This window comes from Peromyscus eremicus, chromosome 1, assembly GCF_949786415.1.
Source record: "Peromyscus eremicus chromosome 1, PerEre_H2_v1, whole genome shotgun sequence".
Classification (NCBI taxonomy): Eukaryota; Metazoa; Chordata; class Mammalia; order Rodentia; family Cricetidae; genus Peromyscus; species Peromyscus eremicus.
Window position 1 is genome coordinate 68,706,445 of NC_081416.1, and position 14,729 is coordinate 68,721,173.

Below are 14,729 nucleotides of genomic sequence, written 5' to 3' on the forward strand. Positions count from 1 at the left end.
ACCATCTAGTGATAGCCAGATATAGGGTTATCTTATCATGAACAACCTTTGAGCCCTAGAAAGGGATGTTGGGCTGATGCTGCTGCAGTGTGGATGCGCCTTGAAGCACTATGCTAAGGAAAAGACCCAGCTGCAGGAGGGGACATAGCATGTGCTTCTTCCTCCATGCGGTGAACAGAAGTGACTACTTAATAGCCACGGGTGTGAGTGGTGGTTCTAGTTTGGTTTTCTGTTGCTGTGATAAAACACTCTTGACCCAAAACAATTTGTGAAAGGAAAGGATTTGTTTTTTCTCACACTTAGAGATAACAGTCAACATTTGAGAGACGTCAGGGTGGGAACCACCAAGGAGCAATGATTACGGGCTCATGATCAGCTCCCTTTCTCATAAAACTCAGGCCCATCTGCCTAGGGACGGTGCTGCCCACAGTGCCTGAGCCCTCCCACCTGAACCATAATCAAAATAATCTCTCGCAAACATGGTTGCAGGCCAGTGTGATCTGGGCAGACTCCCTCAGATGACTCTAGGCCATGTCAAGTTGACAGTTGAAGGTGACTAGGGCAGTAATAAAGAGAATGTTCCAGAAGTACAAGGTGACTGTGGTCCTACAATGTTGCATGTGAGCTAAGAATCACTGGATGGCAAATTTAGAATTACTTAAAAGGTGAATTTCATGTGTTGTGAATTTTGTATCAAGTTAAGCTGCTCTCTGGAAGGACACAGGTGCTGGGATCCTCCTTCGTCACTCCCACTCTGTGGGTCTGGACGGGGCCTGGGAATCACGTCCCTAATACGATGTTGACACTGCTGTTCCTAAACCACACTTTGAGAAGCACTGACCTAGGCACATGTTGGGGTGTAGGCAGGTTAGTCCTTAGCCTCCAAGTCTGGGCATCAAGTATGTGCTGATCACTTGCCGCAGTTCAGCTGTTCATCACAGGTAATCCAATGCTGACTTAGGTAACCAAGGAAATAGGGTAGTTTTTAACCACTGGAATCAAAAGACTTATTCAAACCCAGTGTCTGTCAGCCCCTAACTGGAAACGCATCCCTTTGCAAATGACAATAATAGTCTCCTGGGGTTGTTTTGAATGAATGGATAGACCAAAATCTAACTCAGTGACCAGTCTTGGGAATTTATAATCTTGTGATGGGAATATTATGACAGGGAAAAAGAATGATCAGTTGACAGAATTAACCTGTAGTCCCCACATATGTGGCACAAATAATCATGTACCCTAATTCTAGGACCATTTCCTTGGAATCCTACAGAATTTAGAGAAATAGTTGGAAAGACAGAGGAGGCATTGGGCAGTCAGATAGGAAAGGGACTTGACAAGACTTAATCCTGAAAACACTGGGCAGTACTCAGGCCAGATCTGAATCATCATCTCCTTAGCTTAGAGTATAATGGGCGTGCAAACTACTTCTCAAATGGGTGAACAAGTAACTGGGACTTGTGAAGATAATGACCAGATCGGCTGTCCTGCCATCATAGAGAGCCCGAGGGCAGCAGACTAGGAAGCAGTGATGCCCGTGGCCTTGCTGAGCATTCTCTGCATCACTTCCCTGGTGTGGCTTCACTGGAGTGCCAGCATCCATCAACAGTCACACCACAGGCCCTGCTGTGGATGCTAATGCCACAGAGAGCAGATTCTTAGCTGAACTCAGGGTTCATTGGCACATTGTTCATTCTGATAATCAAGGGACTCAGGACTCCATGGTCCAGCTGTCTTGTTTATGTGCTCTGGCCACTAAGCACACAATGGCCCTTTGAGGTGGAAAAAGTATTCTGATATGTGTAGATCAGAATAGTATTGTAATGAGAACAGTCTCATATTTTGGTTCTGTTCAATTTCCCTTCTCTTTTGAGACCTGAAATAATTTCAGATTATTAAACTTTGTGCAGGGAGCAGAGGTCGGGGCCCATTAGCTTTAAGTTTTGATGCTTTCTTGGCACTGAACATTAGTCCACTGAGCACCTTGGTGGCTTAGGGCAAATGTAGTTTGCTGAAAGCTGGGAGGGAGGAAAGTGTCTCCGTGGAGACTGTGATGATTATAATGTCATTCTATAAGTGTCTCTGGGGGGAGGTACTCTTGGCCATGCTAGACAGCAGGCCTGCTTCCTCACAAAGTCCCAAAACCTGGGTTTCTGGCAGGCTGATCCATATCATCCTTGCTGCCTGAAGAGATGAGAGAATGCATTTGTAAAACAGACTGGCAAAGCGCCATGGGTAAGGACACTCTGGTGTCTTCTCACCATAGCAGGACTTTGTCCTTGGGTATAAATGACAAGGACTAGCTGGGGGCTCTTTTGTGGAGAAGGGGCTGCTTCTCAATGTGTGGGCCTGCTTTTTTATGGATGAATATTCCACCAAGAGTAACTTCTGCCCACGCCCATGGTGAGGTCTTCCCAGGATGTGTCCACGTTCTTTTCATCTTGCCCATTGGAGAGGCTCCTTTGCTCCTTCAGAGCGAGTTCTCCTTGGGGGAAATACCGTCCACCGTCTCTATTCGCTCAGTGTGCATCTCTGGTACTTATTCTCCTCAGTGTCTGCCTTCCTAATGGGCATCATTGTTCCCTTATCTCCTCACCTCTCTGCCCACCAGAACGAACCTCCAGGAGCCTCTGTGTGTGTTTTATGCATGTCCCTGCCCTAAAGTCTGCAGCAAGCCTGATACCTCCTCAGTGTGGAATATTTTCAGAATCACTGCATGATAGGGTCACATGGCTTTTCCTCCTCTAAATGCCCAGAGAAGGTTTAAGAATAATCTATCAGAATGAAATAGTCAGTGGTCCCTTCCATGGGGAATCACAAAAAGATGAATTAGGAAAAACTGTCTCTAGGCAGAAAATGTCCCTCAGTCCCATCACTGTTTGTCATCCAAAGAGCTATCACAGATGGGGGTGTTATCAGAACTATAAATCAAGTGGCTCAGGATTAGAGCATTTGCCTGGCATGCCCGGTTACCATCCAGTACCAAAGAAAAGGAAAAATGACTTGAGGAAGGACTGTGGGCACTGAAGAAGGCCCAGAAGACCCTAGGTTGGGGGAGGAGGAGCTGAGGGCTATGGCCAGAAATCCCTGGGAGTTTTAACAAGCAAGACTTTAAAGGTCAGCATGCCTAGGCTTTGGGGTAAAGGCAAGCTCTGTGATGTGTGTGAGTGACCCTCAGGGTCAGCAACTTTATTAAAACCTTACCTGGTATCTCAGGAGGACAGCAATGTTTTGTGGTTCCGACAGTGGCACCCTAAGGAATTGATGCCTGCAAGTCAGAGGACAGCCTTGAGTATTGGTCCTTACCTGCCACCTTGTTTGAAACAGGATCACTTGGCTTTCTACTGAGTACTGTGTCAGGCTACCTGGCCCACAGGCTCCTGGGGCTTCTCTTGTCTCTGCCTCCCTTCTTCTCATGGGAATAGTGGGATTATAGACACACACTACCTCCTAACACAACTCTGGGGATCTGACCTGAGGTCCTCACACTTGCATTGTGAGCACTTTACCCACTGAACCACCACCCCCCCCATGACTCTGTCTGCTCTTCATCACCAAACCTTCCCCTCAACTTATCCTGGAGTCTTTTCTAATTAACTTGGGCACTTTCCAGAGACTGGTCTCTTCTGGAGGGAGCTTGTCACAGCATGTCACCCCAGCACCTAGCTGCCTGTGTCTGAGAATGAGCTTCAGGCCCCCAGGATCCTCACAGAGGGGTGCTCTCACACAGAAGAGAAGGCCTGCACCAGTCCTTGGCCAAGCCGGCTTCTCTGCAGAGGAGAGCTGCCCTCAGTGCCTATGTGTCTTCTTCCACACTCAGCCTTTCTAAATTGAAAATGTAGCACTCCATCGTTCACTGGAGCCTTTCTGCATTATTTTGATACCAGCCATAATCTATCTGCCAAGGGAACTTTGTTACAGCCCCGCTCATCAGTCTCAACTTATCTTTCCATCCGGCAAGACTTGACTTCATTTGTTTATTTGTGGTTTGAATTAGACTCTAGTTAACCTGAAAGTGACGGCGGGTGGAGGGGCAGAGGAGTGGTGTCATCAGCTTGGCTTCATGAACCCTCAGGACCCAGAAATATTGCCAAACTAAGTCATGATGTGGCAGTTACTCTGCCATATTTAGGGAGATGTAGCTGCTTGTGTTGACTTGGCCAGTTGATTGAGATCCAATAAGAATGTCATCCTGTAACTGTCTCATGGGGAGGTATGCCTGGGCGTGCTGGACAGTAGGCTGGCTTCCTCGCTAAGTCAAAACCTTCAGGATTTCTGCCAGGCCTGTCCTTGTCTTCAATTCCTCGAGAGATCAGAAAATGCATATATGAGAGAATGGGATGCTCTGTGTTGGGCAACTCTATTAGTCTGTTTTCTGTTGCTATCACAAAAACGTTTGGTGGTGTGTAATATATGAGGAAAAGAGGATATATATATATAGATATATATAGATCTATATATATCTATATAGATCTATATATACATCCAGCTTTAGTTTAGAGCTTGCTCAGAGGCGTGGTACCAACATCTGTGCCACCCTATGGGGGCCTCGTGGCAAAAGATATCACAGTGTCCAAAGGCATGCAAGAGGAAGCAGTCCCGTGGCAAGACAGGAAGCAAGAATGATTCCAAAGCCAAGCTTGTTCTTTTGATGTCTCATTCTAGTGGGAACTAGTCAGGGTCTCTCAGGAGCTACATCCCTCTGGTAGTGGCACCCCACCTTCCAGGAGGCCCACCTGTACAAGGCTCCTCACCATCCAGCAACAGCTCACTGGAGCCACTCTTCCGGTATATGGCCCCCTGGGGGGCCACTAAACCATACCCATAACACTGGCTGCTGAAGGAAAAAGTCCTCAGTTCTCTGCAGCTCACAGAAGTGTGTTTCCAACCCAGAGGACACTCAGGGACTCAAAGTTTTCTCTTCCTGGGAGTCAGGACTGGGTACTACCTGTGGCTCTTCCTGATCATTTGAGAGAAAGGGAAAGGAAGTCTTCAGGGAGGGATAGCAGTTCAACACCACAGACCCAACATCACTCCTGCTCACAGCCCATTGCCAAGAATTAGTCACAAGGTCCACTCAGGTGCCAAGTGCCTGGACAGCACCTCCAGACCCCAGAAAGGGACCAGCACTCTGTGACTGACCACACCACACCCTTTGTAACCCTGGAATTTATAGACAAGGCAATATTGTCTTGGGTTTCTGGACCACCTCCATTTGCTTAGAGCTGTGCCAGGGAAAGACCATGGCTTGCTCTTCGTAGGTGTGAATGCCAGTATCAACCTGCTCTACAGTAGGACAGACCACGTATCCCCTGGACCCAGAGATCCAATAAGCACCATCATGTGTACCATTTTCTTCTCTGCACATACCAATAAAGACATTAATATATTGTTATAAGTTCTGGGCCCTAAGACTTCATTTCCTATAGCATCACCTCTGTGGTGGTTTGAATGAGAATGGCCTCCATAGGCTCATTTAGTTTCCATGCTTGGTCCCCAATTGGTAGAACTATTTGAGAAGGATTAGAAGGTGTGGCCTTATTGGAAGAAGGGTGTCACTGGGGGTGGGCTTTGAGGTTTCAAAACACGCTTGCCATTCTGTCTCTGTTTTTCTATCTCGTGTCTGTTTCTGTTTCCCTGTCTCTGTCTCTCTGTATCTCTCTCAGTGTCTCTGTCTCTCTTTCTGTCTCTCCCTCCCTCCCACCACCCTCTCTCTGCCTCCTGCTTGTGGGTCCAGATGTGAGCTCTCAGCGATGCTTGCCGTCACACCTTTGCTCCACCGTCATGGACTCTACCCCTCTGATGCCATAAGCCCAATTAAATGATTTCTGTTATAGATTGTGTTGGTCATGGTGTTTTGTCCCAGCAATAGAAAAATAACTAATACAACCTCGCTGAAGAACTATTGATAGCACTGTGATGTCACTCTGTCTAAAGCTATTGCTGTGACACTGTCAAAACATCACTTTTTGACAAAGTCCTTCCCTCACCATGTGGGAACGAATGCCAGGACTATCTGACGGTGCCTCATTTGACTGTGTCTAAGCAAACTCTGTTTGCTGAAATACCCGTGAGCAGCTGTACATCACTGCTGGAAGGCATCCTGGGCCATAGCACCTGAAGACAGAGAAGGCCACTGGGACCTGTGACTCACTGGAGCCTTTCCTTCTCAGGTTCCCATTCCCCATGGTGTTCAGCAGCTGTAGCAGGAAGGACCTGGAGGCTAGCCTGGAGAAGGGAATGGGGATGTGCCTCTTCAACCTACCAGAGGTCAAGCAAGCCTTTGGAGGCCGGAAGTGTGGAAATGGCTATGTGGAAGAGGGAGAAGAGTGTGACTGTGGGGAACCAGAGGTAAGGGGACACTCTCCGTGGTATCTACTGTCGCCTCTGACTGAGAGGAGGGGGAGCTTGGGCAAGCTCAGGCAGCAAAATGAACATGCTAAAAACTGGTGATAGGCTAGAGGCATGGCTCACTTGGTAAAGAGCTTGCCATGCAACCAGGAGAACCTGAGTTCCTAAAAACCTACATGGAAAAGCTAGGTATGATGGTATGTGCCTGCAATCCCAGCACTGGAGAGGCAGAGAGATACAGATCCTGGAAACATACTAGCCAGTCACCCTTATCTAATTGGTGAGCCCTAGAAGTCCCAGTGAGAGCCCTTATCCCAAAAAAAACAAAAGTGGACAGAACCTGAGGAATGATACTTGATGTTGACCTCTGACCTACACATACACAAGGGAGGAGGGGGAGATAATGAGTTGGTAGTGAGGATGCTGGTGTAATAGAGATTCTTTGGAAAAGTCCCATATGGCGACCTTGCACAAGCTCCCCACAGTGGGTGGCTTCCTGGAGTGTTAGCCAAATACAGGGTTGGCTGTGTCACTAAGTTTTAACAGGGGAGTGCCTTCTCCTCTATTGAAGGGTGCCCCATTCTTGGGGTGATGAGGATGAGAACAATAAAAAGCATTTAGTTCAGAGTTTCTTGGAAAGCAAAGCCCCCCAGGAGTCTAACTTCTAAGGGCTCCTAAGTTCCCATGCATTTCTCTTTGTAAAGCCTCCTGTGAAAGGGGAGTATGGATAAGCAGGCTAAGCAGAGCGCTTTCTGTCTAGCTGAGATTGTTCTGCAGCCTCCCCTGTGTGCACAGCTGAGGCTCCAGAGGATCCAGCCATTCAGCTTGTTAGTTTTCAGAAGCAACAAGAAAAAGCAGCTAGCATTTGCATCCAGCACCATGCTTATTGAACTCTGCTTTCCAGCCGATCTCTGGAAGTTTCTTGTTTATATAGGCCCAAGATGAAGCTGATCAACATAAAACATGTAAGTCACTTTTCACTCTCTAAACAGTCTTGAGAAAGAACCACAAAGAGAATGCTGCCACGTCCCAGCCTAACACGTGCCCCACACACAAATTGCAGGAGATTGTATTCAGAGTAAATCAAAGCCAAGTGTTTTAGAGCAGGTAGTCTGGGGCTCCTTCCGTGAGAACATACGCAAGCCAGAATGGAAGTCAGGTCTAAGAAAGGCTTAGCCTGGTCCATAGGTGGGCTTAACAAGTTCTCAAGAAGCCAGCATCTCAGAGGGCTCCTTTGGAAGGAGGTACCCAGAAAACAAGGAAAACTGGGGCAGGAAGCCAAAGCAGCCCATAGATTCCTGGAATGATAGAATCTATATCCCAGCCTGTCTCCAAGTCCCTGAGGAGGCTCAGTGCCAACAGGAATGCTCTTGCTCTCTCAGGTTCTGAGAGAGAAGGCAGAGCACTGGAGGGGTAAGGGGAATCATATGGAGTGAGGAGAGAAAGAAGTAGTTTTTGTGTCCTTGACAAACTCAGAACTTATCCGTGATAATGGCCTTGTCCACAACAGTGGTTAATTTTGCTCACAGTGAGCAGGGAGTAGTTGCTGGCTAGGAACAAGTCCTAATTATAGTGTTACAGAATGGCTTCAGGATTAGCAGAGGGAAAAGTGAAGCCATCATGGGAGAGTGTGTACAAAGGAGAAAAGTCCCTCGGAGGCCTTGCTAATTGCTTGAAGAAACAACCCAATTAGTTTAAATTACCCACATTTCTCAGGAGAGGCCATGTTGACTTAAGATGGTTTTCTTTGATCTGAATGCCTTATAATTATTTATTAATGCAAATAAATCTAATAGTCCTTCATGGAATCATGAACGCTGAGATTTGGAATGACTCCATTGGCAGTCATTCACCCCCTCTGCCTCCATGACCATCTACCGCTGTCACTGTGCCCACAGCACACTGTCATCACTGCCACATCCATCACCATCATCATCCTCTCCACACCACCATCCTCACACTGCCATCCCCGCCACGAATTGCCGTCTCCACAATGGCCATCACTACCTCCAACATGCCTGCATCACCACCCCACTCACCGCTGCTGTCACACCAGTGCCCCTACCACCGTCGTCACTGTTGCTGTCACTCCATCCTGACCATCAGCATCCTCAGCATCCTCAGCATCATCCCTGCATCAGCATCATCGCCATTACCACTAGCCCTGCCATCACCACCAGCACCCACATAGAAGCGGCTCCCTGAATTCTTATTGCTATCTACTTGTGTCCTGTTCCTCCATCTTCACATATGAATCCTACAGCCATGGAGAGGTGCTTGATCTCTCTCCAGGGACTCCACTACACTGTGGGGCAGTGTTAATGGTGACAAATTCCTCCTTAGACAGAGTCAAATTCTGTTTGCATGTAGTTCCCATCTTGGTATTTCTGTGGTTAGGGTCCTTTTCTTTTCATAAAGAGGTTTCTTGATATTTTAAGAAAAACTCCCTTCTCCTCATCCAAAGCTCTTCCTCCCAAGGAATCTGTTAACATCACAGTGACTCTTTTGCCTTGCTTGCCAGTGTCATTTTAATGTATTTTTTATGTTTTCAGTGGAGGTTCAGATGTCAGTTGTGCCTGGTCATGGGTTCTAGCTTCATTCTCTTGCTGTGCTAAAACACTCTGACCAAAAGTAACTTAGGGGAGAAAAGAATTTCCTTGAGTTACATTTCCAGGCCACAGTCCATCATTGGAGGAAGTCAGGATAGGAACTTAGGCAAGAACTTGAAGCAGAAGCCATGGAGGAGCACCCCTTGTGGGCTCACTCTTAAGCCCATGCTCATACAGCTTCCTTTTTCAGCCCAGAACCACCTGCCCAGGGATTAGCACTATCCACAGTGAGCTGGGCCATCCTAATTCATTTAACAGTCAAGACAACCCCCACCCCCCAGACATGCCCAGTCTGTTCTGGGAATCCCCTTGTTGAGACTCCCTTCTCAGATAACTCTAGGCTATGTCAAGCTTACAAGGACACCAAACTTCTTTGCCCAAGACTTTCATTCAAACCTATTACCTGGGATCTTCTTTCTGGTCGCCCGTGCCCAGGTCCTGCAGAAACTCCTGATGTTAATCACACCAAACCATGCATCCCCTGGTCCAAATGGGACTCAGTATGTCACACCAGGGAAGCAGGGAACGACAGGTCAGTGGGATGTACACCAGCACACAGCTGGAACAAGCTTGTGATCCCTCACTCCCAGAAGTAAGCCCATCATTTCTAGGAACGTGCACTGTAGCTTTACCCCAGCTCAAGGTACTAAAAATCAACATCTGCTCCCCACAGCCCGAGAAAGACTGGTCCTTACACAGGTTCTTTAATGGCTTCATTCTTCCTTCTTATTTGGAGACCTGACGTTCATTGGCTCTGTTGCTTCTCTGCTGACTCCTAAAATAGTAAATGCATCAATAGACAAGGAATCTGTCTCTTCTGTGAAATACGGTAATCAGAAATGGATTTTGGATAATTAGGAGTTTGTCTCCTGTGAAATACGGTAGTAGAGAAAAAGATCTCAGGTAGTTAAAAAAAATGTTTTTACCTTCTGGTTGAAGGCATTAAGGATTCCCTGATAACCCACTCACCCTTCCAACTAACAAGGCTGGGAACGCTGCCCCACCTCATTTAAAGTCAAGAGGATACCAGTCCCTCGTACATCTTTTAAACTCCATCATCTTTCTCCATCATCTTGATCCCCTTTGAAGTCATTCCACTTGGCTACACTCCCTTTGGGGTTGCTGCTTACATTTCTAGTGATTTGAGGGGAGGTAGGAGGAGTCCTTGCAAGTGTTTTAGACCCAGATATCAGATGGGTGCAAGGACGTCTCTGACTCAGCTAATAGAACATTAGGGAAGTCATTGAGACCAGAGCAAGCAGAACAGCACTGCTGCACATTCAATGGCACTGGTCCAGGATGCAATTAATGGGATCCTTAAGGAGGAAAAAGTTTCTAGATTTGTATAGAGTTGTAAGCCCATAAGCTAAGAACCCTCACTGTCATGAAAGCTGCCGCAGTGACTTCTGGTTGGCAGTTTTATCTTACTGTATACATTACATGTCCCGGATGTTTATAAAGTCCTCAAACAGACTTAAAATTTAACAGCTTTGGAAGTATGCATGGTAGGAGCAAACGTAAACACTGCCTGAGAGATCAGTTCATGGAGCTCCAATAGTGGACGCTGAACAGGTATTTAGGGATGTCCTAAATCTCCCAATCACTGGCAGATTTATTAATTGTGTCTATAAGCCTGATTAAAAAAATTCATTCACAAGAGATAGTTTTCAGGAGTAACCTATTATACTATTAGATATGGATGCGATTAGCTTCATGCCGGCTGGCCAAGTGTAAGCTCTTCAGAATACGTCAAAAATAAAGGAATGCTGAGGACTTTGGCAGCATTAAGCGTTCTGTGACATTTTCCTCTAAATCGCACAAATTTCCAAACTACCAGGAGGTTCCAAAGCTCATGGGCTTCAGGGATTTGCTACACAGATAGGTGCAGGCCTTCTTCTACAGCAGGCGAAGGGTGCTGACCCTGTCTCTCTTTGTCAGAAAGCCATGTGCTCACATGGTGCACTGTCTACTGAAGGAGTTGAATTTCTTCTTCACTTTTGTTTCAGACAAGATGACACAGCTCCATTTTTATGTATTTAGATCCTTTGAGAATGAGCATGCTCAGGCCAGGTACAGCAGCATGAGCCTATAATTCCCACACTAGGGAGGTAGAGATGGGAGGATCACCCACCAAGGGTTGGGGGCCAGCCTGTCTACAAAGGAAGTGCCATGCCAGCCAGGCCCACATAGAGAGACTGTATCTCCCAAAACAAGACAGAAGGCTGAGGATATAGCCCAGTTGGTAGAGTGCATCCATGAGTCCTTGGGTTTTATAAATAGTATAAGAGAAAGGGGAGGAGGAAAGGAGAGAGAAAAGGGGAAGGAAGGGAGGGAGGGAAAAAGAGAGGGGCCAAAAAGGAAAGAGAGGGAGGGAGGGAGGGAGGGAGGGAGGGAGGGAGGGAGGGAGGGAGAGATAGAGGAAGGAAAGAGGAAAAGGTAATAAAATGAGAACTTTCAGCCCCATTCTGATGTCCTCTTCCTAGAATGCCCTAGGCCAAGGAACCTTTGCTAAACATGGGTTTCTTCCTCACCCACCTGGCTACCCCACAGGGAACTGGCCTGAATTTTTTCCTTTCAGTGCATCTGTATACTTCAAATCAAAAGTAGACCCCCCACTCCTGTTTTTTTAGTACACCAAACAAGTGCTGTACCACTGAACTGTACTCCAGTCTATCAGAAGAGTTCACTCTTGAAGAGTAAAGGTCACATCCATGCATGGTGTTGTGTTTTGTTTGTTTTGTCTTGTTTTGTTTTGTGCTTTGAGACAGCATTTCTCCGTGTAGCCCTGGCTGTCCTGGAACTTACTCTGTAGACCAGGCTAGCCTCCAACTCACAGAGATCCACCTGCCTCCTCTGCCTCCCAAATGCTGGGATTAAAGGCCTGTGCCACCACTGCCTAGCCCATGCATATATTTTTAAATGAGCAACTTCCAGGTCCTTCAGTGATTCCGACACAGCTCAGTACAACATGCCCTGCAGGAAGAGTTCCCTGGAAGCACCATTGTGCTGCCACCCTGAAGAGCTCCCGGCTCCCCCTGGCCCTCCTCCCACAAAGGGCACATGAGTGCTCCTGACTTCCTCCCACAAAGGGCACGTGAGTGCTCCTGACTTTTTCCCACAAAGGGCATGTGGGTGCTCCTGACTTCTCTTAGCAACACTAGACTCCATGGTTCACAAACACTTAACAGACACTTGGCTCTTGTGCCAAGGAAAGCAGTTCTGGGGCAGGTTTTCAGCTCGGAATCTGGGCTACCTTATCCTTGGCTGTCATTTTGGGTGTGACATTTACATTCTGAGAGTCACCACTCCATACGACCCTGCAAATGGATCCCGCTCCCCTCCTCAGGAGTGTGCCAACCGCTGCTGCAACGCCACGACCTGTACTCTGAAGCCGGACGCCGTGTGTGCACATGGGCAGTGCTGCGAAGACTGCCAGGTGAGTCCAGCCTGGCCTGACGTGGCCGACCGGTTCCGGTGGCTCCAGCCTGATACAAGTGGAGCAGTATGGTGGGCTGAGTTCCCCAAGCTCATACCGGGAAGCTGCCCTTTTCACCATTCGGTACCGTCTAGTTGTTCTTAGAATTTTCTGATCCGGTAAAATGCACATTTGAATTGCTAATTCTTGTGATCAATGGTCGGTGGGCTACAAACTAATAGGAGTGAGAAACCCAAGCTCAACCTTAATATTCCACCTATGCTTGTGGGGAGGTCCAAACTCCATGAGAAGAACAATGGGAGGAGAAGCCAGCCCTACCCCTGTCGCTCAGCCTCATGCCAGGTCCACCTGCCCGATACCAATGTCTGGTGGGTAGCAGAGAACCCAGGCTGGTGGTTCCTGGAATGCTTGTACCAACAGAAAGTGCAGGCCACCCTGAGCTGCCAGAGGGACCGTTGCCTGGCTTGCTGTCTATTCTGCATTGGCATTTCCACCCTTCATCCTGTTTATTCAGAATGCATGTCTAACAGGGGGGAAGCCTGAGCATTAGTGGCTCCCAGGATAGACTTTTATGCCTTGATACTTAAGCAGTTGATCTTGGCACGAAGATTGCAGGAAACCCTGTTATCCACCCCACCCAAGCACATCATTTAGAAGTATGTTATAATGGGGTGTGTGTGTGTGTGTGTGTCCCCTCCTGATATTCATTAAGTTCTGGAGAATGTTGTAAGAAGTACCTGGTACCCAAGTACCCAGTTTCTAGTGCTGGAGGGTGCCAGGAAGGGGATGAGAGAAGATGAGCCACACAGAGAAAGGCTCAAGATGGTCACAAGGAGGGAGGGATATGTGGGGATACCCAACTGTCATCCACATTGGATCCCTTCTAAACGTCAGACCTTCTAAGAGTTGGTAGGTGACTTACCTTGTTGCCTTTGGGAGTATGCAGGCCAACCAAGCCCCAGACTTGGTGGCCTTGACCATGGAACTCAGACAAGCTCCCCTGGACCTTAATTTCTTCAGCCTGAAAGATGAGCTGCTGCTCAGAGGCCTAATAGCTCTCACTGCTAGCTGTTACTGCTGCTGCTTCCGCTGCCGCCTCCTGGTCCTTCTCCTCGTCCTCCCCTCCCCTTCCTGCCACCACCAACCTCCAGTTTTTTCCCCCATAGAGTGACAAGGAGGGCCCTGGGTCTCTAATGGATGACAGCATAGCACTACTATGAGAGTCTGAGCTGGCTGATTTGGCTACCTTGCCCGAAGATGCCTAAGGATAAGGATAAGGCATGTGATGGTGTCAGCAACCTGAGAAAAGTCCACCTCTTCAACAAGGGCGTCCACAAGAGCCAGCTAGCTTGTCTACTCCTTGGAGAACATAGTGTTCCCTGCAGTTCCCATCTGAGCTATCTGTGGCTGCCCACCCAAATGTGAACTGTACAAAACCACTTCAGGAGAGGGCTCTGCCACCAAAGGGGTTGGGGTTGAAATCCCCACCTGTTTACCTGTAGTAGGTGGCCTGTTGTGTTCTGCCCCAGGAGAGCTTCTGAGACCTGTTTCCTCCTGCTTGGTACATGTGCCATAAGCTACCTTGTCATTTCAGCTGAAGCCTCCAGGAACTGCATGCAGGGCCTCCAGCAACTCATGTGACCTCCCAGAATTCTGCACAGGGACTGCCCCTCACTGCCCAGCCAATGTGTACCTGCATGACGGGCACCCCTGTCAGGGAGTGGATGGTTACTGCTACAACGGCATCTGTCAGACCCATGAGCAGCAGTGTGTCACACTCTGGGGACCAGGTACGTGGCCTCTCCCAGTTCTGTGAGGGATACTGGAGACATGTGCTCTATGTGCTCGAATCTGTCCTTGCTCCTGGGGAGATTCCTCCATGCATGCCCATTCTGCTCTGCAATGAAGCTCACACTCTGAGATGGGAAGTCTGCTTCTGCAGGAGGCATGGCTGGGATTTAAGCCTGGTCACTGTGACCCAGCATCTGGGTGTAACTCCCACAGTGCACAGTCACCCCCACGAGCAGATGAGGCCTTGATCTAAAGTCCCATTAAAGTTCCAAAAAGCAGAATAAAGCTCAGGGCTCTGTGTATATATCTCTTCCAGGACTCTACTCTGAAGTCAGATCCAGATCTCATAGGGTAGCCTAGACACTGGAGTCTTACTACTTAAGAGCCTGACTACCCCAGGCCTCCCTACCAGGGGGTCTCACTACCCAGGGCCCTCACTGCCCTAGGGCTTTACCACCCTAGGCCTTACTACTAGGAGATCTTGCCACTCTGGGGGGGGGGGGGGCGAGGCCTTTTACCTAGAAACCATTCTGGATCTACTC

The 14,729-nt window shown here is 48.1% G+C and overlaps 1 protein-coding gene across 1 annotated transcript in view; it reads left to right on the plus strand.

Annotated features, from left to right (window-relative positions):
* Positions 1–14,729, plus strand: part of Adam12 (ADAM metallopeptidase domain 12) — a 320,201-nt gene that overhangs the window by 267,509 nt on the left and 37,963 nt on the right. The window contains exons 12-14 of the mRNA XM_059265103.1: positions 6,174–6,351; positions 12,307–12,396; positions 13,991–14,186. Of these exons, the coding sequence (XP_059121086.1) occupies positions 6,174–6,351; positions 12,307–12,396; positions 13,991–14,186 (464 nt within the window). The remainder of the gene's footprint in view (positions 1–6,173; positions 6,352–12,306; positions 12,397–13,990; positions 14,187–14,729) is intronic.